Source organism: Ambystoma mexicanum, chromosome 4p (assembly GCF_040938575.1).
Source record: "Ambystoma mexicanum isolate Mex_15411 chromosome 4p, UKY_AmexF1_1, whole genome shotgun sequence".
NCBI lineage: Eukaryota > Metazoa > Chordata > Amphibia > Caudata > Ambystomatidae > Ambystoma > Ambystoma mexicanum.
Genome location: NC_090927.1, coordinates 173,120,385 through 173,148,035, shown reverse-complemented (window position 1 = coordinate 173,148,035; position 27,651 = coordinate 173,120,385). Strand labels below are relative to the sequence as shown.

The following is a 27,651-nucleotide window of genomic DNA, read 5'->3' as shown; positions in this document are numbered from 1 at the left end:
AAATAGAGAGGACCCCCCACCACCAGTCTGTTGTCCTACTGCTATTACTGTCACGTCTGGAATTTGGCTATTCTGGAAGTGAAATTCTACTTGGTCAGATTTTTGTTCAACCATGTGGCATGTGCCGTTTAAACTAACATGGTTGACACTCTGTTTTAATTTTATTGGTCGGCTAGTCTGGGTCCAGAGGACCTTGTTTACTCAATCTATTAGGGGCGACAACCTTCTCAGGAGGTCATTCCCTAGTAAACAAGGGGTGCCCTCTGGAGTCACTACTATGACCGGGTGTTTCACCTTGTGTCACCCAATTTTGATGTCCAAATCTGCAGTCCCCTCGACAGGAATTTCCTTCCCGTCAAAGTTCTGCAGTTGTCCAGGAAGAGAGGTGAGAGGAATATGGTAATTCTCCCCCCTTCCTGCATTTAGTTCATCAAAGGCCCTTTTGGACAGAAGGGTAGCTTGGGATCCAGTGTCCACCAGTGCCAAAATTGTACCCTGCCCCTGTACTTGTACCGGGGCATAGTATCTTCCCTCCTTCTCCTCAAGGGGGCACAGATAATGCACATTTTTGGACAACTGGTGGGCTAACTTTCTGGTTTTGGACATTGCTAGCGAAGAGATTTGGGCAGAATTCTGTGGAGAGCCTTGGGAATCTGAAAGAAAAAGTTGGCAACTAGAGATCAGAGCCATTGTGGGTTCCCCTGGTTCCAGTTCTGGGCCGCCCCGCCCTTTTTGGAGGCAGTCATCAGGATGGGTTTGACCCTTAGGATTTTGGTATTGTCGGTTCTGGGATGAGATGATGGGCGGCGGTAGCTCAGTCTCCACATCTCCCCAGTCTGGATTGGAATCCCTTGGGACCCATTTTTCCTTGGGAGGAGTTCCCCCATCTCTGAAGGAGAAGATCCCTTTCCCAGGATCTTCTGAGGATCCCTCTCCCTCAAATTGGAAGACCTGTACCTCCTCCACAAAGTGGGTCTGTTTGGGTCCTTATTTTCTCCTACCCCCTCTCTGCTCCTTGGGTGGCAGACTTTCAGGGGTAGGAGATTTTGTTTCCGGTTCCTGGTTTTCCAGGGGCTGTTTACAAGTTGGGAAGGAGGCTTCCTCCAAGGCTTTACACCCCCCTTCCCCTTGTGCCTCCTCCCTGGGAACCGGTGAGTTATCGGGATGCTGCCCCCGTCATTGTTCTGGGGCACCAGGTCCAGAGTTTGGGGCATTCTGCGATGGCATACTCATCTGAGGGTTCTGTTGAGCCCTCAGTATGTGACCCAGATCTCGTGCCATATTTTGGACCTGGCGCTCAAGTTGTGAAAACCGCTCAGGCTGATACGGGGCTCTATTTTCTCCCCTGGGCTGATCCCGGGAAGGGTAGCTATCCCTTCTCTGGTAGTAACCCTGGTTGGGAAGATTTTGGTACCCCTCCGCCCTTGGCCTCCCCTCTCCCGGATTAGGTTGTCTGGGCTCAGGGAATTGGGGAAAGAAGGATGGATGATTTTGGGGCTGGAAATTGGGTGGATACCTGGGGAAAAAGTTCTGCCCAGGATTTGGTGAATTTCTGCCCTCCTGGGGGAAGTTAGGAGGGAAGTTCCCTGGGTCAGGTGCTTGGCTGGATCCCCCCCCTTGGGCTGGAGGAGTCCACACATAACCCAGGATTGGTCGGTTTCCCTTGTAGCGGGGACTTACATAGTCAGGGGGGCGGGGGACCCCATTTGTGGGACTACCTCCTCGACTCCCTGTCTGTGACTGGCCCGAGGGCCTTCTGGGCTGTGAATTATTTGGTGCAGACAGGTTTTTAGGCCCCCCATCTCCAAATCTAAAACGGGGCAACCTTTACCTCTTCCACCTTGGCAGCAGCAGGGGTGCTGTTGGTTTTGGGGTTTTTCGGCGCATTATTTTTATTTTCGATGGGCTTCTGCACCTCATAGATCTGGGTAGCCTGTTCAATGACCCAGTCTAAAGATCTTTTCTCATGAAAATCTCTCACGAGCTGGGTCATTATGTATTTGGGTAAGGCATGGAAAAACGTATTGATAAATTCTCTGCTATCCGTGCGCACCCTTCTGGTGGTCTGCGCAAAAGCACGCTTTAATTCTTGCACAAACTCTTGTGGGGCCTGATCCTCCCCACATTGCAAATTGTAGGCTGCCTTGCGAGCCTCTTGAGGATTTCTGTGCACAGAAAAATGTTTCAAGATGGCCGCCCTGTATGTGGACCACCTTGAATGGTTTTGATCCTCCAGCCCCGCAAAGAAACTGGAGTATTCTGGTGAGAAGGTCCACTTTACATATTGAATACAGCTTTGGCTGTCCTTCAAATGGAAAGTCTCCATCATTTGCTCATAGAGCTCCAAGTGTTCCCAAACAGAATACTTGGCGTTCTTATGATAAGGCGTGATGACACTCCTTATTGCCTTTATTTGTTTCAATGGGTCTTTAAGCAAGGCCCTTTTTGCCTTATTGGCCTTTTTGGTTCGGGTAACCCTGGTCCATTCATCCTCCGACTCAGAAGCGCTGCTCCCAGAGGTGCCCGTCTGATCTTCCAGATTTTCCCGGATTCTGCGAGCCTGGGAATGGCTGGCAGAATGTGGGGACCTGGTCTCCTGTGTCCTGTAATGCTCAGAGGAGTCTTCAGACCCCTCCTTGCTGCCAGGATTTGATGGGTACCCCCCCCCACTGACCTAACTGGGCAGAGGTTTTCAGGATGCTCTTAATGGGCCTACTCTCCTGGGGTTCCCCACTAAATTGCACTGTGCTTGGGTGCCCATACCTGGATGTCCGCCCATCCATTCCTGGGAGGTACTGGCCTATGAGCCCCATACTTCTAGCTGGATAGTAATCTGCCATCTCCGTGGCCCTGGGCTCATGTGCGCGAGGGGACATGGGGGTGGCAGAGTCCAGGGACTGGGAGAGATGAAGGCCTCTGGTACCAGGGCTCCTGAGGTTATGCTCAGGCGTTTCCCTTTCCCAGCGCACCTCGTTTCTATCAGCCCCTGCTCCCTGTTGCAATGCAAGAGTCTGCGCTTTCAGTTCCTCAGTTAAGGCCTTACTAGACTCTATCAGTCTCTCCTGCATCGCTACCTGTTGCTGGAGCCTATCATTGTGCTGACAGAGAGCCTCATTTTCTCTCTGTGCCTCCTGATTGGTTCTGGAGTCCTGGGCCAGTCTCTGCTGCAGGAGGGTTACCTCCTGAGCTGTGTCCCTATTGGCCTGCTCCTTTCTTGCCAGAGCATCCTCCTGGTGTGCTCTAACAAGTTCTGGTGTTCTTTGTGGAGGTCCCCCAGTCCCTGGAGGGCCAGGTGATTTTCTTCCATTTTCCTTTTTAAGTGGCAGACTTCCTGGCCTAAGGTATCCCTTTCCTGACTAAGAGCCTGCATCTGTGCTGCCAGGTCATCCCTTTGCCTTTGGAAGGCACCAGCTTTCTGGCGATCCTGGTCAAACTCTGCCTGGGTATCCAGGTCTTTCAAAATCAGTTTATTGCTCTCTGCCTTCTCCCTATCTAGGTGGCTTTGCAGGGTGACTACCTGCTCGGCACATGCCCTATTGAAATCTAATTGTTGCTCCAGCTTTTTCTGGCTCTGCAGTAGGGAGTCCAAACCTTCTTGGTACTCCTTCTGCAAGTCCAGAAATCTGGTATCCTGGTCCGCCTTTTCCTGTTGCAGCACATCCATATCCTCCTTTATTTTAGTGATGTACTGTCTGCTGTCCTTTTCTGACTCCTGGCTCCTGAGCAGCCTCTGCTCAGAAGATTCCAGATCAGATTGGGCCTTCTCTAATGCCATCTGTTGCCTATTTGCCAGATCTTGGCCTTCAGCACATTTGTCCTGCATGGCTCCCATATATAGATACAAATATGCCGCTATCCTGGCAATCTTATTATGTTCATCTTTGGCTTTAGGGGCCATATATAGTTCACTCAGGGCCACATGTAGGGGACCCTGATCTCCCCATATATCTGACCCTGTTTCAGTGACCTGTTGCGCGATTGCCTGCAACCAGACCGTTTGGTCCTGATGAGTCCACTCACCTCTCTCAAATAGCTTATGTAAGAAGTTCTCTATGGCTATTTTCATATCTACCAAGGTCGTCATTCTGGAATTTGAGTTCCTTCCTGACTTACAGAAGTTTATATTTTATTTTGCAAAACAGACCGTTTCCTTAGAGCGTTCCTTTGAGGGATGCTTTCACAGTGTAAAACAGCGTGGTGATCTAACCGGTTATGTGTATCTGGTCAGTTGGCATACTGTATTAATCTGCACAATGGTAGATCTAACCCAGAATATCCCGGCTCCGATCCCCCACTTTTGTAAGCGATATTCAATCAACACTACAGCTAAGTCAATGCCTAGTCTGGGATGCTGAGGAAAACCCTTATTGATGTATTTTTATATCCAGTTCAGTACTCTGGATGAGAACCCTTGTATAACACCCCCCTCTTAGAATCCCCCTGACCCCAATGAGCCAAGAAGTAGGTTTGTTTTGCAAATTAAAAGGTTTATTTGAAAATTTAAACAATATATATATCACACTTCTATAAATAAATTGATAATGGATATTACACTTGTGAATATGAGCAGTAATCAGCAAGAGGTAACTATGAATAGGAACAGAAGAACAAGGCGGGAAAGAATGCTTTATATGGTTCAAGGAAACGCAAGGTGGAATAAAATGCAGTACAGAAATAACTTGTTATGATTTTAGCAAAAGGTAATATGATCACTTTTTCTTTTGACAATTCACTCCCCCCCTATGCAATACCAGAAATGGAAGGAGAGCACACAGTCTTCAAGAATCCCAACAAATCACACTTTATAATGCAATACACAGTTCCAGTTCTCCCAGCAAGCTTAGGGAAAACAGGGATGAGTTTTAAACACAGGCGAATTACTTTAATGTGGTTTGCAAGGAAGTGAAAAGGTGCTAAAATTGCTTTTAAATCCCTCTAGAGGTTCAGGGTAGGTGATGGCTACTTTATATTAGTTCAGGCTCACTTTAACAATACTCTATGAATGATTAGCAGATTGCAAACGATTTTAGCAAAGAGAAGCAAAAAGCAGCTGATTTCCACAGATGAAGAAATCGGGCCAAATCGCAAATCGCGATACATTTTGCAAGAGCGTGTCTCGCGATTACAGGAAAAGTATAGGGAGTTGGAAAGCCTGGATTCTAAGCTTTCAGTTGAAAGTTAAATTTCGTTCCTAGCCCAAACGGTTCCAGAGATATGGTTGATTAAATAAAGGTAGTTTTTCGGATTTAAAGTAAACTCAAAATGACAGGTGACAGCTTGCAGCTGCAGAATTGACAGGTGACAGTTGTGCAGCTTTAAAAATGACAGATGACACGATTTCTAGGAGGCAGTTCTACTTAGGTTAAAATAGTTTGGATTAGATTATTTTAACTAAGAGATTGGTTCTGCACAGTTCTGCTAGGTACTCACGATATAAATTTGAACTAGGCCTCGTCACGGATCTGGTCAACACGTCCGGCTGCAGTTCTGTCTGCTCAGCGGGTCAATCAGGCACCGGTTGTGCTCACAGCGATCTGGGTCAGCTCTGCTCTGCTGGTCTAGCCTCTCTGGATTCTGGATGTAACACTGCTTTCTGGGTACTGCTACAGGTTCTTGCAAAAATTCTCGGCAAAAATTCAAACAGCTCACCCGGCTGTTGAATAGTTTGGTTAGTTTTGAGGCCTGCTGAAGAGGATTCAGCTGGTGGATTCAGGCCTCTCTGCTACAAATTCTGGAGTTAATTTCTGCTACAGGTTCTGGAGATTTATGGATTTGAAGTCTGGATCTCTGGATGTGAAGTCGTCGGTCAGCATGCTCCGCAGCAAATGAAATTGAATGTCTCTACCTGTCCCAGCATTCTCTTTTTATGTGTTTTGAAAATGGGTGTGTGCCTGGGCCTAGCTAAGCCTGCCCCTCTCTACTTGTCATTGGCCCAATTCTCCCCTAACCCATGATTGGGGGAACTGAGTTGTGAGTCAGAGTGATGAGGTAGGTTTTATGGCCAGAGGGCCCTCCCCTGTCATCTTTACACACAAACCTATATTTGATCCAAATACATATTTCCCAAATACACAGTTGTTTTTACATCAGCTACACACATCATATATCACATGAGGTAGGCACTGTTCCGACTCTGGCGTTTCTAGGAGCGTGGGTAAAGAAATGGCAACTTATTTTTGATTTTAGTGGATTATGCAACATTGGTTTTTCATTAAAAATTATACACATATACATGGCCTGTCCATACATACTCCAGTAAATTCCCATGTCTCTAGCTTAAACACAGAGTCTGTAGTATCAATAAATAGCGGGGTTTTGCCCCAGAACATCACACAAATTAGAGTTTGGGCTTGAATTGTGGGCAAAGTTTTCATTTTAAGGATCCCCAAATTTCACATTTCTGTCATCTGGTTACCAAGAGTTATCAGTGTTTCTGTAAAATATATATTTGCTTCCAATTCAAAGTACTTCAGTGTTTGAGTCCGCCCCCAAAGTTTGGGGATGACAGTGATCACATGTCTCTCCTGGCTGGCAGATCTTTGTTGACAGGAAACAGTCATAATCACCATATCCTATTCAAGGGAAAAGGTCTTTGTGTGGGCTCCAGCAAGCTGAGGTCAACAGACCAGGGGGCCACTTTGCATTTAGTTAGCATGACCATGTGATATCCTGGGCTTTCTGAGGTGAGAGGGTTTCCCAGCCTTTTGGCCTGTTAATCAAATCAGATTGTCTCTGGGAACAGCAGGTGGTTAGATTTTTAACTAACCCACAGTCTTTTGAAGTCCCAATTGTCAGAGAAGGCTGATTAGCTTCTGAAGTAGCAGTTCTCCTGTCAGAGTTTAGACCGCTAGCGCCGCCTTGAGTCCAAAGCGGGTACTGCATGCATTTTTTTTGGATCAATCTTGAATTAATGCATTTCAACCAAGAGATTTTACATGGAAGTATATTATCCAGGTTCAGCACATGGCACTGGTGTGGTTCTGCAGTAAAATAATTTTGTGCCCATAATTTAGCCATATTTGACCTGAAGAAAATGAATTCCCAATAGTTATAGGTTGCTTTTGGCAATCAGCATTGCCCCTTTTGCAATGGTTTCAGGCTACTGTGTGTAGCCCAATGGTGGTTTTAAGCAGTGCCCTTCTGTGCACACAACATAGGCAAAAATGGGTGGCAGCCTATTCTTCATGCATTTCCCTGTGCATTTTCTGGGAAGTTCTGGCCATCATGATGTTTTCAATGCCAGTAATGCACGGTTTTTGTGATAGGGCTCAGATGCATGGGTAAAAACATCCCACACTATGGCCAGCTGGCCCAGCCTACGATTTTAGTTAAATACCAGTGCTGCCAACCTCACAAATCATACGACTTGGATTTGAGTTTTTGAAAAGCTCCAAGCTCCCCTCACTTGATTCCCTTGAATGCAATTTGGATCTCATTATGAGTTTGGTAGTAGTTCTGTCGGAATTGCAGCTAAACTTCTTTTAATGCAACTACTACTCCACCCCACAAATTTACCACTGTATTATGTGGGGGGTAATAGTGGTATCACAGGCGGCTTATAGTGGTACTCATGCAATCCTGCCTGTACTCTCTGTAAATCCACTAGCCCTGCTGTTGATTCATGTTTTGTCTGTGATTTATTCTGTAATCTGTTACCCGTGCGACACAAGTGTGCAATGTCTGTAACACACAAGCATCCACTGTAACCGAATTCTTAAGCAAAAAGCAGCTAGATGCTCTGGGTTGTGTGCGCTATACAAATGACAAAGTAAATAAATAAATAAATGAAATAAATAAAAGTACTGTTAGTCCCAATGATTAGAGTACAGAGGAGTCCGGGGTAATGATGTCATATTTGGTATGAGCTGTAATGCTGCTGCGGTATTTCTGACAATGTTTAGAGATGAAGTGGGTGAAACGCCTCCAGCTACATGCTGGAGGTAAACGCGCCACTTCACCTCCTGTCTTGGAATTTAGGATTGCTTGAAAGTGGTTGTAAAATGGTAGAAATGTGTTGCCACCATGTTTCCCCACACAAACACATTCATGGCACGGCCCAATGTCATTGAACTACTACACGGGCCACAGAACAGAAACGTGGCCCTAGTTCAATAAAACAGGTTCTTTCAAGCCATCTTGTGCACCAGTGTAGTGCCAATAAGGAATAGTATTACCACTCGGGCAAAATGCATGTTGGTTGCACTTGGGAAATTCTTACCGAAGTGTGAATACTGCACTTGAACTGGTGCTACTACCTACTACCTACCTACTGAATTTGGCACTCGCACAGAGCACCCTACTCCCACACACAGAATCTGCCTTAGAGATAACGCGTAGATGGGGTTCACTACTATTCAATGTTGTAATGCGTAGTTGTGTTGTGTTATGGAGTTGTATACAGCACGCTGCTACCCTTTGCTTGACCTCTCAGAGCTCACATAACAATGCGCACTGACACACCTTGCAGCCAGCAATTCCCCGCCCCCAATGGATTGTTTGTGAGAAGTGGTATATGGCTGTGAGAGGTGCTTATTTTCTCAGAAGGACCCTCTCTTGGTAGCAGGGGAGGGAGAGCGGATTGGTAAACAAGCACTGACAAAGCCAGCAGGTCTAGCTTTGTGAATGCAGTGGGCACCTGATTTGTGTTAACCTCCCCCAACCCCCCCATAAGACAGAAAAAAGGCTTTCCATCTGCATTTGCAAAGCCAAATCATTTTACATTGTCAATTGTGTTACTGTAGATTTGCATTCGAAGAGAATTCCCAGAAACTTCAGGTCTGCTTGATTGTGTTGCCATGATCTTTGATCATGACACATCCTCCAAAAGAATCAGCCAGATATCATCTGCATACAGATGAATGTGTGTTGTTTGGACTAGGCCTTGTATACTATGTTGTTCTGCTTTTGAAAAGCCTGTTAAGTGCTCTATGCGGATTCAGAAAGATGCTTGATTATTAACTGGTTTGCAAGCCTCGGTTTCCCATGCACCTTGACTCCACATCTACTTCAGCTTTGTTGCACTTTATGGAAGAAATTGCACTATGTTATAAAATCTCCTAAACAAGAAAGGTTCCTCTATGATATAATGCAGCAAGTCCTTCACTCATCACTGCCCGATGCAGCTCAAACTTGTAACACACAAGGAAAACACACACTAAGTAGATACATGATTACGGAGCTGACGCACAACGACATGATACAAAAGTATTGTACGACTCCAAGATTGAATCTGCGAACATACTGCCTTAGTTAAAAGGCACTAGCCAAATAAAAGACATTTCTGCATCACAGAGCATGTGATTATTCTTTATATATTCGTAGTTTTGGAGGCTCGTTATTATATCCCTAATCACAATGTAGTATATCACAAAACTGGGAAAACTCCAATGTACAAAGCATGAAAAAAGGAAGCAACATTTGGCAAGTCAATTGTCATAGTAGCAATGGTATTTACACAATGGCTGACAGTGTACGAAAGCTTCCACAATGATGCACTATGTCTCCATCATGGAACATTAGATTGACAGCAGGGCCCCTGCACAGACTGTTGAAATAGCTCTGCCAGTGAGCTAAAGCTCTCCTCAACTGGTCCTAAAATGGGAAGTTGAAGCAGAAGGGAAAAATGAGCAGGAAATCAGAAATACAAGTTCAGTAGAACAAGAACAGAGGGAAAAGGGAATGGGAACAAAGACAAATGCAGAATAATACAATTGTAAAAAAATTCAATGACGAAAGAGAGTACAATTTTGAAAACCACACGTGGTAAGAAAAGAACAGAAAGTAAGTGAACATGAAAAAAAGAAATGAAGTTGAGGGAGAGAAAAAAGGGAAGGGAAAAGAAATATTTAGGGAAACAGATGAAAGGTATAAAAAAGGATGAAGTGCTAAGAAGAGAGATGAACAAGTGATGGAAAAATCATAACCAAAGAGAGAAAAAGCAAATAAGGTGAGGAAAACAAAAACACAAGAAGGATGTGTTTCAGAGGAGAGCACATCCAGACACAATGGCAGAGAAACTGCCTCTAATACTTGATTCCCCTATATCCGTGCACCCGTTGCTCCCTTGTGTGGTGTATCCCCTCAGGGCACTAGGCCAGTGGTTCACCGCTGCCCACATGTGCCAGGCAAGATCACCTCAGGACAGTACGGGTCGTTGGAGGGCCTCCATGAAGTGGTTGATTAGCACGTGTGTGGCAGCAATCTACCTGGATAAACGCTGGCAGCTGTGCTTGCGGATGGCTCCAGCTGTGTGGGGCAGCAGCAGCGACTCAGAGGGCACTCTCCACAGCCCCGGGCACCGCCGTCCGTCCTTGCAGCATCCGCCCGAAGCTCTTTCTGCAAGAAAACGCACTAAACGGGCGGGAAAGCCAGCTTGTGTAAACCGATATTTTGCTGGAGTGATTAGTGAGGTGATAAAGGGCAATTTGCGTTGCTTTAGGAAATCCAGCGTGGAGTTAGAGTTAATATCCAGATGGGAAGTTTTGCGAAAAATGTGGTCTGGGGGTTTTCTGCGAGCGAAGACATGTTCATTGAGAAGCCACGCGCCCTTGAGAGATCCTGCAGTGTGCACGGCTGCAGAAAGGCAGATCTTGCAGTATGGAAGTTAGACCATTGCATAGCAACACATACCGCTAAATCGACGCCCCCTGTAGTAGCAGCTTGACACATAATACTGTTATATTTATATAGCGCTTGTATCCCAAGTGCTTCACATAGGACACAGATTATTATGACCCATTAGAAACTGCTACTCACTTTATCAACCTCAGAAGGATTGAAGGCTAGAACCTGCAACCTGCAGATCAAAGATCACAGCAACGAGTGCGTAACCCGCTGAGCCATCTGCACTGCCTAGAGTTCTTGGGTATGCGGGACAACATGCGGCAATTGCATTCCTGGATTCATTCATTGATGTGGGGCAAGTGCAGTACATATTGAGCAACATAAAAGCATCTCTATCTCACATTACAAACATCATTGTTACTTCAATACTCATTCTAGGCATTTCTTGTCATTCTGGGCAGTCGTCCTGCATATGTCCATTACTAATCCTAGCGCATAGGTCAGGGTATGCGAAGAACACATGACTGGACAATCATCTCATATTGCCTTGCATAGTCGGGCCAAGTGTTTAGGTTTTATGGACGTTGTGTCATCCTCCCAGTGTTAAATCTGGGTGGGGGCGCATTACTGACACCCATACAGGGACGTCATTTCACCAAAATGTCTGGGGGAGCGGAAGTGACATCACATGACCCTTGACCTCTGATGACATCACAGGAAGTGATGTCATTTGACCCCACCCCGAAGTGACATCACAGGAAGCGATGGAACACAATCGTTTAACCCTTGATAAAACAGGAAGTGGCATCACATAGCATTGTTTCTAAGTACTCTATGAAAAATATGGTTACAATATCACTGTAACGAGATATACATTTCATACAAGAATGGATCACCATATCTATCGGCAGAAAAAATATGCTATATCTGCAACTTGCGAAAAGCAAAATACATAGTCCAAAATGGATGCTTATTCTACTCTAAATGCTTTTTGGTGGATTTTGTCTGCATTGTAAATTTGAGGTGTTTAAGAACATACTAAATCAGTGACTCACCCCCTGAAGTGTGTCTAAAATAAACCTTTAATGAGTCTAGCAATGATTGTATGGAATTCCAGAAAGACAAATAGCTCAAATAGACACATGGCATTGGCCACAGCCCAAGAGCTTCAATTTGTAAAAAAAAAAAAAAAAAAGTTTTTTTTAGGGGGAGCAAGGGAGCAAGGGAAACCACAGGGGGTAGTAAGGGAGACCTCAGGGGTCACAAGTGCGACCCCTGGCAACCCCCAAATGACGTCCCTGCACCCATATTTAAAGTATGCTGTGTTTACAAATGTAAGCGTCTCTGCACTTATTTTCTTGTTTTTTGATGTGTTTGAAAGACCATCCATGAGACATGCAGACACTCATGCATGTGACCTGGCCCCCTTCCGTTTAGGAGATGGTAATCCAGTTCTGCTTTTTCTACGCACTCTGGGCTTGCAGCCATTGCTTTACAATGGGGAAATCTAGAACAACAAGACCCAGAATGCAAAGGAAAAACAGCCCTGACCTACGCTCTCCGGAATGGAATAGGGCATGTTGGTAAGCCTTTACAGAGCGGGAAGCTGTTTGTTATGGCGAAGACAGACGTGGAAAATAAGTAAAATCTATTGTGGTGAAGGACGCTTGGAAATAAGCAGATGTTTATTTCATTTATTTGACTTATTTTTTTATAAAGCGCTCCATGATACTTCAGATTTTATAAAAAAAACAAAAGGAGAAGGGAGTTTGGAGAGAGTGAGGGCACAGGGAGGAGGAAGATGCATAGCAGGCGTGGGGGCATCAGGTGAACAATTGGTAAGAGCATTCAAGAGTTTCAAGGCCTTACATATACTGCATCACTTACATATTCCCGTCTTGGGTAAACGACTTTTTTTTAAAGTAGATATGTGGTTCAAAATAAGTGCTGAACTGTAATCCCAAATGGTATGACGTCATTGTGAGGTTTAGACACGTGTCAAGGCCCTCCTGACTAACAGAGTACTAAGAGATTTTCGGGGGGGCTGATTTTCGAGTCTCCACATAATTTGGCGGCGAGGACCAGGTTTCATACGCTTTGGTGTGGTTAGGTTCCTTCCTCTGAATTTTCGTCATTTACCAATGCGTGCATGGCAGGCAGCATTTACAATGGATCCCTACCGATACGTAATACATGGATATATAAATACCTCAACCGGCTACCTTGCCCGTGGTAGAAGAACCGTTATACTATCAACGAATGAGTGGTGCTACTCCCAATTCTTTTATCATGTGGTGCACTGAAATGGCACTCACTGAGAATGAGTTGTCTCTTAACAACAGACTTTTTCAACAAATCCACAGCACAGCTATGGGCCCGGTAGTAGCCCCTACCTTGGCCAATTTATATGTGGAAAGCCTAGAGATGAGCAAGATATTTACAGAATTGAATCCCTACAGGGAAAAGATAAGGTTATGGAGACGGTACATTGACGACGTCCTAGTATAATGAAGTGGGAATGAAGTGGAATTCCGTATGTTTTTTGAGTGGCTTAGTAATAAGAACCATTTTCACTTCAATCTACAGTAAATCTGATGTGAATCTCCTAGACATCATGATCTGGGTAGATCCCGATGACCACAGTATGAAAGTGATGCCATACAACCAAAAATTCCTTATTCTTATTCTCAAGTTTCCATTCAAAACATACAAGGGAAAATCTCCCGTTTGTGCAATTTTTAGATTTGAAGAGAAACAGCTCCACTAAAGAGGCGTTGCATAATGAGGCCACAGTTTAAAGTACCAAACTAATTAATCTAGGGTACCCTAAAAAAGGGTAAAAAGGACATGTAAAAGAACTAACAAGAGAGACAAAGAAAGTGAGGATGTTATGTTTGTCAGTACTTACACTCACCTGTCTAATCAAATTAGTAAGATTATCAGAAAAAAATTGCAACATTTTAGAAGGTGGTAGGGCCCTTCTAAGACCCCATGCAAACAGGGGGTACACACATTGTAAAGAGCTTCTCATTAACATCTATCCCCCACCCTCTCACCAGCAATCCTTCAATGTAATATGGGGTATGAACAAGGTGGCTGCCCATACTACATGTGGCCACTGTAAATGTTGCAGACAAACTAAGAGAAGCACCCAAGTGATTATTGGACTCAAGAAGCCTTGGCAGCAAAAAGCCTTGAGCAATTTCAATTCCGTGGTGGCCGTTTATGCCATCTGCTGTCCATGTGAGAAATGATATTCTGGTTAACCAGGAAGGAAGGTAAAAACGAGAATCACTGAACACAAAAGTTGCATCAGAAAGGGAGTGCTTACTGCTCTGCTGGTAGATACAACTGCGGGACACAGCTGTGATGACCTGAAATGGATGTTTCTTCTTAAAATCAAGCAAAGTGGTAATACTGAACGGGACAAAAATAAAACATGTTGAACAGGAACAGCGCCTACTTTTCCTTACGTGAACATTTGTGTAGCGCCTATACGTAAGTGTTTCCAGGCACCACAAGACAAATTGGAGGGGGGCATAGGAAAACAATAAAAACTGTTATATTGGCCTTCTGAGAATCCTACAGTGCAAGCACAAGACAAGGCGATAAGTACAGAGGTGGGGGGAGTGGAGGAGTGGGGTTCAAGGGAGGAGGCGGGCAAGTGCTAGGCGGGCCAAGACAGCAAGTGCAAGCGGAAGAGGGGCAAGGGAGGATGAGTGCAGTGGTCAGGGAGGACCAGCTTGGGCTAGTCCGGGTAAGGGAGCCAGAAGGCAACTGCTGGCAAAGGAAGCTGGGGGTGACCTTTAGGTGGTGATCTGGTCCCTATATGACTCTGAAGGGATCAGGCCCCAGTCGCAGCAGCAGAGGGAGAGTTAACATAGGAGAGGGAAGGAAGGGGAGAAAAGGAAAGTCTTGATAAATTTCCGGAACTTAAGAAGATCTGGCTCAAGTCTGTGGATGGCAGGGAGGCTGATCCAGATCGAGAAACCAGCCAAGGAAAGTGATCAACCTCTCACTCTCTGCTTGGAGAAAAGTGTGATCTGCAGAGAGTTCGAGCTGGAGGACCAAAGGACTCTGGTAGGGAGGTATTTAGTGAGGGAAATCTGGATATACAGAGATCCCAGCCCCAGACATTCTATTGGATGATGCATAGGGTCTCGAATGTGTTCCTTGCGGTCACCGGGAGCCAGTGGAGAGATTTTAGGGCTGGGGGATGCAGTCCCTGGGCTTGAGGCCAAGGATAAGACTCACAATCCTATTCTGAATAATTTGAAGGGGGCAAAGGGAGGAAAGAGGCAGATTGAGGAAGAGGCTGTTGCATTAGTCCAGCCTGGAGAGAACCAGAGCTATGGAGATGCTGAGCTTCTGGGGGAAGGTTAGGAAAGGTAGAATGCCCCAAAGGAGGTGTAGTTGAAAGCTGGACTTCTTAGCAAGGTCTGTGATGTGTGGAGAGAAAGAGAGATAGGAGTCAAAGATGATCCCCAGGTTTTTTGCCTCACAAGTGGAGAAGGGAGGGGACCCAAGGAGGCTGGCCAGAGAGTGGGAGGGGAAGCAAGGAGCAGACATTCCAATGAGAAGGATTTCCATCTTACTGGCATTAATGCAGAGATTATTGGCAGAGCACCATGCCTGAATAGCAGTCAGGCAGTCAGGTCTGAGAGAGGAGGTGGAGGCGGTAGAGGACGGCAGCTTGAAGGAGAGCTGTGTGTCGTCAGCATAATACTGGAAATGAGGGGAGAAGGTGGAGACCAAGTGGGCTAGAGGGGCCAGGTAGATGTTGAAGAGCCATGGCTATAGGATAGAGCCCTGAGGGATGCCACAGGCAGAGAGTCAGGTGGAGGAGTGAAAAGGACCCTTTGTACTTGGGAGGGTCTGTTTGAAAGGAAGGAGGCCATCCACTACAGTGCCTGGTCTGTGATGCCAAGGGTATCATGGAGATGGTTTATGACTGTCTCAAAGGAAGAAGAAAGATCGGGGATGATCAGAATGGAGGGTGAGTTTGAGCCCAGGTTAGAGAGCAGGTCTTCACAAGTGTTAAGGAGAGCAGTTTCCATGCCTCTGTACACCCTGAAACCGGGGATGTATTAGTGATTAATTTTGCATGTGTGCAGAGGAGCTGGACGCAGCTCCGAACAGTGGACGTCATCAGAGGAGGGGTGTGTAAAACAGAGACATTAGGTGAGTTGGGAGGAGTTGGGCGTGCCGAGTTGATCAGTTTGGGAGGCGGCATTGCGAGTGTCAGAGGGGACCCCATGGATTACAAGCACAGTAAAGGGTGGTGGGTGTTGGGCACAGAAAAGGGGTGGTTGGCAAGAGGTTTCTGGGGGTTCCCCTGGATTCTGGAGACAGAGAAGACCTCCTATGAAGGACAAAATAAAATGCAGCGGGAGGATGCATTGGGAAAAGGGGATGTTTGCACACAAAACTGCATCCGCGCAATGGCTGGTGGACTAATGAGCCAAAGGATATTGTGCAGTCCCAGACAAAAAGCAAATTCAAAGCACAATGGGAGCTTTGTGGAAAGACCACATGCAGCCAATAGCACACCGGTGGCCGCAGCCTTGCAGGGATTGTGGAGTGCTCCCAGGGAATCCCACAGCCTCACATTTGCATTCTAGGATCCCAGCTGTGCATTCCATATGAGAGTGGCTGCTTTCGCTGCTGGTGTGCCAATGCTAATGTAAGTACCACCCATCCCCAGAGCAGCCATTAGCCATGCTACTGCGCCTGATACCGTCTTATCACTCAGCAAAGGTGCATGTGTTGTGAAGGTTGCATTGCTACCTAGGTGCTCTGTTCTAGGAGGAGGTCACGGTGCATTTAGTTACTAATGCCGTTCCTAGATTCCCTCTGGAATATTTGCTGCTCAAGAGACTGGTGTTCACATAGCTTAGAGGAACCCCAGTGCTGCTGGATAGTGCAGTCTGGGTCATCTCACCTGCGGCACCTATGATAGACTAGAGGCTGCCATGTGTTGCATGGGTAGGCTTGAGCATGGCATAAAGGCCCATATTAGGAGGTGGGCAGACTCATCTGTGGCACATCTGGCGAGCCCGCGGGCAGGAGTATCGCCTCCCATCTGAAGGCACATTTTCCAGATTCTGAGTTGCTGTCATTCTCCATTATGGGAGTTGGGATGACTTTCCATCGCCTGTAATTCTGCAAATAGTAAATCCTTCTTTTTCCTGGAGGAAAACCTCCACCTATGTCCTGGTGCTTAGTCCTCCAACTTACCTCCATGCTTGGAATATGCTGGTGTGGTAAAAATGGGGGCAAATCCATTGCTGCCATTTTATACTGCACCACCAGGCTCGTAATAATAATGAAACAATGAGCGGATCTCCTTCTCACCACCTGCTATAGGTTTTCCATCTTTCAAAAAGCATCAGGACTATTTGGACTTCCCTTTTTAATATTGTATTTGTTTTTGACTCATTCTTTGAATGTGCTCTTCATCTCACTCTCTTTTGGCCAAATCTCTCTCCTCTTTCTCCCTTTTTTCTCTCTTGCATCACTGTTAATCATCCCTCTCTTGCCCTCTCTCTGTCTGATACACTAACAATGTTAGCTTGTCCTAATTCATGTACCTTCCTTCCTTCCTTCCTTCCTTCCTTCCTTCCTTCCTTCCTTCCTTCCTTCCTTCCTTCCTTCCTTCCTTCCTTCCTTCCTTCCTTCCTTCCTTCCTTCCTTCCTTCCTTCCTTCCTTCCTTCCTTCCTTCCTTCCTTCCTTCCTTCCTTCCTTCCTTCCTTCCTTCCTTCCTTCCTTCCTTCCTCCCTTCCTTCCCTTTCCTTTCTCCAAAGCCAATTTCCTCCCTCTCCCCTCCCTCTGCCCTCCTTTCTTCTCCTCTCCCTTCATTTCTTCTCCTCGCGCTCTGCCCTCCTCCCCTCACCCCTCCTCGCCCTTCCCCCCTCTTCCACTTCCTGTCCTATGTATGTATTTACTTATATGGCGCTAAAGCCTGTAGGCGCCAAAGCTCTGCAACGTGGAATAAAGGCCTGATTTTCAAAAATGGTTTAACATGGGAAAGTCCAATTCGAGTTATTTTGGTAAATCAGGCCCTAAAACAGACAGACATAAACAAAGCAGCCCCAGGAATCAGCACATTCGGGAGTGGATCCACTAGAAGGCGCCAAGTGATGGACTGTGAAAAAGAGAGGGTTCACACTTCTCCTGAAAGATGTAAGGGTAGGATTCAGCCTGCCACACAGTGGTAGTGTGTTCCATAACAAGGGAGCGAGGGACTGAAAAAGGTCTACCCCCTGCTCGAGTTTGCCTCATGCATCTGTTAGATAGTAGCTGCTGTGAGCTGGAGCGCAGGGAGGTGGATGGTGGGGGGAGGAGGTCTTATACCAATGTAGCCAATCTTTAAGGTAGGCTGGTGCTTCACCATGCAAGCATTTATGCTCTGCTCTTCCTTTCGCTCCCCTTCTCTTCTCTTCCCCTCCATTCCCTTCCCTTCTCTACCTCTCCCTTCCCTACTCTTCTCTTCCCTTCACTTCTCTTCCCATCCCTTCCCTTCCCTTCCCGTCTCTCCTCTTCCCTTCCCCTGCCTTCTCTTCTCTTCTCTTCCCCTCCTTCCCTTCCCGTCCCTTCCCTTCCCACCCCTTCACTTCTCTTCCCATCCCTTCCCTTCCCTTCCCGTCTCTCCTCTTCCCTTCCCCTGCCTTCTCTTCTCTTCTCTTCCCCTCCTTCCCTTCCCGTCCCTTCCCTTCCCACCCCTTCCCTTCTCTTCCTATCCCTTCTCTTCTCTTCCCTTTCCCTCCCATCCCTTCCCTTCCCTTCTCTTCTCTTCCCTTCACTTCTCTTCCGGTCTCTCCTCTTCACTTCCCTTGCCTTCTGTTCCCTTCACTTCTCTTCTTGCCCCTTCTCTTCTCTTCTCTTCTTTTCTCTTCTCTTCCCTTCTCTTCCCTTCCCTTCCCTTCCCTTCTCTACTTTTTCCTTCCCTTCTCTCCCCTTCTCTTCTCTTCCCTTCTCTTCTCTTCTCTTCTCTTCTCTTCTCTTCTCTTCTCTTCTCTTCTCTTCCCTTCCCTTCCCTTCTCTTCCTTTCTCTTCTCTTCGCTTCCCCTCCATTCCCTTCCCTTCTCTTCCCTTCACTTCTCTTCTCGTCCCCTCCCTTCTCTTCTCTTCTCTTCTCTTCCCTGCCCATCCTTCCCGTATCTGCCCTTCCCTTCCCTACTCTTCCATTCCCTACTCTTCTCTTCTCTTCTCTTCTCCTCTCTTCTCTTCTCTTCCCTTCTCGTGTCTTCTCTTTCCTTCCCTTCCCTTCCCTTTCCTTCCCTTCCCTTCTATTCCCTACTCTTCCCTTCTCTTCTCTTCTCTTCTCTTCCCTTCCCTTCCCTTCTCTTCTCTTCCCTTCTCTTCTCTTCTCTTCTCTTCTCTTCCCTTCCCTTCCCTTCCCTTCCCTTCTCTTCTCTTCTCTTCCCCTCCATTCCCTTCCCTTCTCTTCTTTTCCCTTCCCTTCACTTCTCTTCCCTTCTCGTTTCTTCTCTTTCCTTCCCTTCCCTTCCATTCCCTACTCTTCCCTTCACTTCTCTCCCCTTCCCTTCCCTACTCTTCCATTCCCTACTCTTCTCTTCTCCTCTCTTCTCTTCCCTTCTGGTTTCTTCTCTTTCCTTCCCTTCCCTTCACTTCCATTCCCTACTCTTCCCTTCCCTTCCCTTCCCTTCCCTTCCCTTCACTTCACTTCACTTCACTTCACTTCTCTTCCATTCCCTTCCCTTCCCTTTTCTTCCCCTCCCTTCCCTTCCCTTCCCTTCCCTTCCCTTCCCTTCCCTTCTCTTCTCTTCCCTTCACTTCTCTTCCCGTCTCTCCTCTTCCCTTCCCTTGCCTTCTCTTCCCTTCCCTTCTCTTCTTTTTCCTTCCCTTCCCTTCTCTTCTCTTCTCTTCTCTCCCCCTCCATTCCCTTCCCTTCTCTTCTTTTCCCTTCACTTCTCTTCACTTCTCATCGCCTCCCTTCTCTTCTCTTCCCTGCCCATCCCTTCCCTTCGCTGCCCTTCCCTTCCCTTCCCTACTCTTCTCTTCTCTTCCATTCTCGTTTCTTCTCTTCTCTCCCATTCTCGTTTCTTCTCTTTCCTTCCCTTCCATTCCCTACTCTTCCCTTCCCTTCACTTCTCTTCCCTTCCCTTCTGTTCTCTTCCCTTCTCTACTTTTCCCTTCCCTTCCATGCACAACCCCACTTGCTCCCTCTGTGCAGTGCTATTTGACCAGAAGGAGATGGTGCTTCACTTATGCTACAACACAGCATAAAAACATAGATTAATGGCTAATCCCATAAACATCCCTTTTGAAGGTTTGCCTTAACATACGCGACTCACAGCCCACCCTCCTCATGGCTTGGAAGGTTCAGCAGGAGGTTCACTAAGGACATTGCCGGCGACGCCTGCATACTAACCTTTCATCAGGCATAATTACAACTTCCCAGAGTCTCATCAACATCAGACGTGTCAACAGCTGCGACCTTCTTCCATGGCGGCATCTGGGAGTGATCTTCGCAGGGTAAGGCCCCAAGAGGATCTGGGCCTGTTCTGCCTCATTTCAGAACCCAAGCACGTGGATTCTGCCGTGTATCCTTTACTAAATCAATAAACCAGCTTTAACTGAGCCAGGCCACAGAGTCAGGAGAGAGATTTAGGAAATATATTGTCAGGCCATGAGTTGTTGGAACGTCTTATTCACTGTAAAGATGGCTACACGAGGCCTAAATCAGCTGCTTCTTCATGTCCGTGTTTTCTGGGGAAGATGTGCACTCCCTTGCGAGGCCAGCGAAAATCACTAAAATTGTGGTATCAGGTGTGGTAATTAAGCCTGGGTAAACAAATTCAGCCAAACCCCAATCACCCACATTTTCACTGCACGTGGCTCAGTCGACATTTTAAGAGCTTGCAGTTAAGCTTATGAGAATTTCGTTCTTAGGGAATATCGCTGTAAACGGTGGGTTCTAGAGCTCAGGCCCTTTTCTGCCAACATGAGTTCGAAACAAAAAATGCATAAACTCAATGGAACATTTCAGAACTCTTGCTGCCAGACATGTTTAAAGTCAACAATGTGTCCAAATGAGCAATGCCTTGCACCTGGCTGTTTCTTTAGTATATTTCAAAATTAAAGTTTTTTTCACCTGACAAAATGATATTAAAAAAAATGAATTCACCAAACAAAAAGTAATGCAAACAAATCTGCACTTTTTTATTTGCATTACTATTAAGAGATGCAGAGGTGATCTTACTCTCAAATGTGACTGTAAATATGGGTCCTGGCCAATGATGACTCTGACATCCTGGGATGTACCAGTGACTCCTTTAATAAGTTCCTTGTACATTACATCAGGTACATAAGGTCAGGTACACATAAGTTAAGCGCGACATGCACCGGCATCCTCTCTCAGGGGTCTACATCTCCAACTGACTCTCACAGATCACCACTCATACATCAACATTCTCTCAGGCTGCATTCTCTGTCACTCACTCCAACATTACATGCATTCTACTCAGGGTCCAAGGGAAGCTTGATCACTACAGTGACCTGATGATTTCCAGGGAGCTATGCAGTAGCACAAATGATCTGCTGGCCAGCCCCCGTGTTGGGAGGGCCCTTGCCACTAATGTATGACAGACTCCCAGCACTTTTCACCATAAAAGTCTTTGAAGGGTACACTTTAACAAGTGTACAAACGAAATATGTTTATGTCAGAAATAACTGTGCCAGCTCCAAACAGATACAGAGGAATGTGGTTGTTTTCTGTGCATTTAAATGTGCATACTATTTGTGAGTTCAGAATGTGTATTAAAATAGGCAGACTCCCCCCTTCTTATTTGCCAAATGTGCAAAGGTGGGAGGGGCCTCAGAACATGCACATTAATGGTGCACACATTCAAATGCTTTTGAATTGGGGACATTTCTGCAAGTGATGAGATGAGCTAGCGCTAACATTTTGAAATGTGGGCCCCTTGGTTTAGAAAAATGTGTCACAGCTGATATCATTGCAATACTACCCAAATAAAAGCTATTCATTGAGGCAATTTCAGAGGGATACAAGTCTGCCTCATGAATGCTTGGCATGCAACTGACTCTGCCTCAGACGCACTTTCCTTTCTAAGGTTAGTGGCCTACAGCCGTGGACTCTCCCTATTACAAAATAATTAATCGCATTGGTCCTCGTGAAAGCAAGCTCAGTGGGACCACGCCTTATGCACACAATCCACACCTGTCGCTCCAGCAGCCCAGCAAGCTTTTCAGCGGCCCATGCCTATTATCAATTCTCCATATTATATTATAAACTTCAAAAATACTTAAGTATAGTCCTTCAAGTTATGGAGCGCATACAGTGGATGTCTGGCATGTAACTGACTCTGCTGGTCTGACATGAAACCTTATGATTTCCTCCTTCATATTGCCCAATTGTATCAAATTCAGAACTGCTGAAGCTGCTTTAACTCAGATCTAAACAGGGAATCTGCAGGTTACACATAGATCTCATCAGTAGGCTGAAAAACCTAGTAAGAGATCTTACAGCAAGAGTTTAGTGTACTGTCCTATTTGGATAGCATTCACAGATGTACAGGACATCATTTCCTCTTGCTAACCCCCTATCCATCTTCAACCGAACGCCATTTTCCCCCTAAACTTTTTCTCTCTTCCTGCAGCCCTTGAAGGTATTTTGTATAAATCTTTCCCTGAAGAATTCGCCCAAACCATCCCAAGCCTCTCCTGAAATTCCCTGAAGATGTCGGGCTCTTAGGGGAGATTTGGGCTGAAAGCAGAATCTGCGGGAACCTGCAAATCTCACTCTTAGATTTGCGGAAGCCCAGGGCTTCCTTGTGAGAAAGCTTGCCCTCACTTAGTGGTAATGGGCACATACCTTTAAGGAGGCTACACATGGAAAGTAATGTGGGACTGACCAGCACATCCCTCTGGTAGTGTAAGGGGCAGTGTGTGCAACATAACAGTAGTAGAAATAATAATCATTGTTAAAAGCCAATAGTGTGGGTTTCGCTTACAAACTGGTCCCAATGCACAGAGATGTGGAGCAAATCAGGAGCTGCAGTGAGCATCTCAGCTTTGCTCCCGCTGCCTCATACCAGATTCATAAAGCCTAAAACTATAGCTGCTACAGTGCTAATACAGTGCTGCATAGGACATCTCTGAGATGCCCTTGGGCACATTTCTGTGACTTAACTTTAAGGTCACATCTCAGGAATGATCCTGGTGCCTACATATGTGTTCTAGTTTTAGGCTTTGTGAATAACTATACAGTATCAAGAGCAAATGCCCAGTGCATCTCCAGATTTGCTTCAGTGAAACTTGGTGACTGAGGCCCACTGTACTTTGAGTAGATGGTATATGAGTATTGGCATTGTGTTTGTGCATGCAGATTATGTGGGAATATATGCAGAGTGAGGTGTGTGTGAGCGCGTGTGTGCATTTTGTATTGTGTGTGCATTTTGAGTGTGTATGTACAGTGTATAAATGCATGTTCAGTGTGAGGGGGTGGGTGTATGGTTGGGGTAAGCAGTATATGTGATTGAGAGCATAGGTGCAGTGTGAGAGTGTAGGCATACAGTGACCAAGCATTTGCAGTGTGTGCGTACATATAGTTTGCATAGTTTGCATGGGTTCCTGTGAAGTTGGAGGGTCTGTATGCAGTGTGAGGATTCGTGTGAATTAGTAATGTGGTCATGTTCCACAACTCCTACAGCTGCAGCATGTAGCTACAGATGTTCTCCTCTGACAAGTGCTCCAAGTGCCAGCCCTCTGTTGTTTAATAGAAGCTTGATCTCAAACACAGGTCATACATGGTTTTCTGCACTCTTTGAATGGCTTCTCCCTATCTATAAAATGGCCGCCTTGCTGGTCTCTACCAAAATCTAAATTGTGTGTCTTCTGATGCATTTAGAAAACTATGTAGGACTGCTCTCTCTCTCTCTGCTTTCCAAGATGTAAGTGCTCCCCAAAGCTGCAGCTGTTTAACAAGCTATGCCGCATCATGCAGCATTGGATGAAGCCATGGTGTGTAACCTTAGTGAGAGTGGAACGCAAGAAGTGTGCATGACGTTTCCTTTAGTGGGAGAGTTGAGGAGCAGGAATAAGTAATGGTCCATGATGGTGAAACCTTCATGAAAAAAAGGTCCACTCCTAAGGTTGTACATCGTGCAACTATAGAAGATGGTCTGAGACCCATGCCGCTTCCCGGTGAGGATGAAGGTGTGGTGCAGAGCCTTGGCTAGAACACAATGCAATCCGTGGACTGTGGTGTGAGGTTCTACATGACAGAACACAGTCGTTAGGTACTAGAGCCCTTAATTCCAATGGTTTAATAACAAGATTCTGCTGTATGTTTCATTGAAAGTGATGCCTTGCCTTATTTATTTGTTTCCCTTTGTCATAGGTCTACCCGGAGAGCAAGGTATACCGGGCCCCCCTGGCCAAAAGGGAGATCAAGGATTGATGGGTCCCATAGGCCCAATGGGAGCAAGGGGCTTCAAAGGTAAGACTGTTTTCTATGTTCCACTGCAGAACAGATGGACACTCTCACCAGAGTGCCTGCACTCCCTGCACTTTGTTATTCAGCTGGAGTAGTGTTATTTCAGGTGTGAATTCGAATTGTTCAGATTACTCTAGAAAGGTCTTTTTGAGACGTTTTTTTTGGAAAGGCTAGTCCTGGCTGGAAGTAAATTAACCGTTTTATGAAAGTGGCGGATTCAAAATAATTCTGGTATCTAATACGGACCCATGTGTCCAGCATCGGGGCGATTGAAGTTTGCAATTTAGCTGATATTGATTGGGGAGTATTTATTAAGGAGGACTATTGGGTGGAGAAAGAAAGCCCATTGGCCCCTCCTTGCAGGCCTGTAGTCAATAATAAGGTTTGGAGGCAGGTGAAGGACCCGGACATGAACTTGATCATAACCAAACTAAATGGATCTCGTTCAGCTGGTCCGGATGGTCTATGCAATGTTATTTACAAGAGCAAACCAGAATATTGGGCTGCAGCTTTGCAGCTTAGATTCATGCATATTTGTGAGATTGGCTGCATCTCTCGGTCTTGTCAGCAGTCAATACTAATTGCGGTGCTCAAGAAGGGATCTTGTCAGTTGCCTCAAAATTATAGACTGCTGGCAATGTTTGACAGCAGCTCCAAGATTTGTGTGAGGCTACTCTTGGAGATGTTGTCGTGTTGGGTCGAGGTTGGTGGTCTCTTGATCTCACGGAGACGGGCTTTTGGAAAAACTACTGCACGTCCCATCCATTGTGGGTACTTCTCACTTTGATCGCTGATACATTGCTAACCCCTGACCTCGCATTCTGCATATGCTTTGTCGACTATAGTGTTGCATTCGATAGCGTTCATTGGGACAAACTCTGCAAAAAGCTGGAAAGTTGGGGGCTTGATGATATGGTTTTGTATTTTCCTAAACTATTCCATAGTGACACACAGGTAAAGGTATGCCATTCACAAGCGGGAAACCTAAGTGAATCCTTTCTCACTAACAGAGGACTGACGCAGGGTTGCGTACTCACCCTTTTCTTATACAATCTAAATGTGTCTAATTTTGAATTGTGATTGGGGCCTGTGAACAAATCGTGATTGAGGCCTGTGAACAATCACCCACCGTGATTTGGTAATCACGGAGGTATTGCCTCACCTATGCCGATGAATTATTGATCACACTACGGTGGGTTTACATCGTTCACTTGATGTATTAAATTCATATGCGATGGAAAATCGACTTCAGTTAAATGTTTCTAAGACAAATATAATGACAATTGGGAGGCTCGCACATGGGGTGCCCTCTTTTGTCTGAAAATGGGTCGTATGGATCTGGGTCAGCTGATAGAGTATAAGTGCTTGGGTATGAATGTTAGGGCCTCCAAGAACCAAACTCACGTGGGCGAGACAGCCACTTCTAGGGCCTGGTCCAAAAGTCTCACTCTTAGGAGGATTATTGACAGTTTGAGGGGGGGGGGGTTCAATTGTGACCAAGATTAATGTGTATGAGCATTTGATAATACCAGGGATATTGTATGCTTTGGAGGTGCTGTCAGAGAGGGTTGTGGGCTGGTTGACATACTTGGAGCCGAGAATATTGCGCTCACTGTTGGGCTGGCCTAGTGCGGCACCCGTCCAGGCGATTAAGCTCGAACTAGGTCTTCAGTCACTGAACTCACTTTGGAAGGTGGCAGTGTGTAGGCTGTGGGCTAAGATCAGTTATGGTGACCCAAATAAGCCAAGCCTCCTGAAACTCGTAGTGGGACATTTATGCATGTTTGCTAGGAGTGTCTGGTTCAGAGAGATGGAACAAATGGTATTGAGTTATCTCTCTGACATAGGTGTGAGTGAAGTGCCAAAGACTGACGTTGAATTCATAGTTGCCAGGATGGAGAGAAAATCTAGGTATCAAGATCGTATATTGTCCCTGGCCCACCTGGCATTGTGATCTAAGTATGTACAATCAACACAGCAAGGTGTGTTTGGGGATATACCACCTAGCTATCTTACAAAGCTGCGAATTCCCGGGTTGGTCCATTTTATCCTCTGTCTAAGGTTTGATATCGTGCCTCTTCATGGTTACACTGGAGCCTGGGAAGGCATTCCCAGGGAGATGAGACCCTGCAGGATGTGTGGAGAAGCTGTAGAAACAGCTTAACACATACTAACACAATGCCCTAAGTTACATTGATTGTATTCCAAGGGATACGCTAAGTTCTGTGATTATAAACAAGATCAATTCTGGAGCATCCTTTATTGGGCTGAATCACTGGTAGTCTCAGGTGCTTAGCACATTTGGAAAATTGTCAAAGAAAGGTTGCTGGTCTGAATGGGTATATATGTGATTCTTTTTAACATGAAATGCACTTTGATGGAAATAGATTTTATGAATGTTTGTTAAATGTGAAATGTTATTAGATATGTAGTGCATTTTGAAGACTGTAGTGTGAAAAGATGAATAACCAAATGCACTTAATAAAAAAAAAGAAAAAGGTGTCTTTTCGAAGACTCAAAGTAGCAGTTGTGTTGATGTTTGTCAATTCCACGTGGCCCACATGATCAAACTTAACTGGGATAATGTCAGAGCTAGAGAGTAGCCAGGCTGTTAAGGTCTGCATTTAAGGAGAGTAGTTCTGAAAGTGACTACCATTCATTGTCAATATAATCAATGGTCAAATCTAATGACTTCTTCAGAAAGGTGTTTTGAATTTAAATGCCTATGTCACAGTTTGAAGATGTGAATGGGAAACGCACATGTAAGATCCCATTAACTCCCTGTGAGAAGCCAGGAATGGACGTGGACACAGAAGACTCATGGTATTTATTTGGTTAAAGACATGTATTAAATGAAAAAGGGGTTGAAAAATGCCTCAATGTCCATGCTCTAAAAGTTATTTCCCTACCTCAACCAAAACCTAGGGTCTGTCCTGTGTCACGATGTCCAAATTAAAATGTCCTTTGTCCGAAATACTATTGTCGCACTCACATTCTAAAAGTAACTCTAAGGTGCTAAGGGTAATGTCTCTGAAAGTGCACAAATGTTCAAGTTCAGAAGAAAAGTGTAACTCCAACATAAAAGCTCTGTATAGATAGTGTTCACAGTTCCAGGGATTGGCTCCCTTCCCCAGGTTTCTCTTCACCAATAGAAAGACAAAGTTCTTCATAGCCCAAGCGGGTAACTCCCTCCTCTTGGCATTGCACTCCACTCCTATGGAAATGTCTCCCTTCCCCAGGACTGTTCAAACAAGTCAAAATCATAAGGGCATGAGTCTTTCTTGGAATTCTTTGTTCAACAAAACAACTTGGATGTGGGTTCCAGCCTCGCAGGACACCTGTTATACCAGGTTCTTCTCCATATTCAATGAAATTTGACTTATAAGCTTGTCTTTGCCTGGTGTACTTTTCTGCCAGGCCTTTCTTATGTGGTTAATTTACACACTTGCAAACTTGACTTTGTCTGATATACTCTCCTGCCAGGACATTCTCGCATGATTCACTTTACACACTTGCAAACATGACTTTGGATGGTAAACTTTACTGCCAGGGCTTTCTCACGTGAATCACTTCACACACTTGCAAACTTGACTTTGCATGGTATACT

The 27,651-nt window shown here is 45.6% G+C and overlaps 1 protein-coding gene across 2 annotated transcripts in view; it reads left to right on the top strand.

The window, feature by feature from the left end:
• SCARA5 (scavenger receptor class A member 5) overlaps positions 1-27,651 on the top strand; it is a 1,246,105-nt gene that overhangs the window by 745,523 nt on the left and 472,931 nt on the right. For both annotated transcript variants that reach the window (XM_069605636.1, XM_069605638.1), the window contains exon 6: positions 23,949-24,047. In XM_069605636.1, the coding sequence (XP_069461737.1) occupies positions 23,949-24,047 (99 nt within the window). The remainder of the gene's footprint in view (positions 1-23,948; positions 24,048-27,651) is intronic.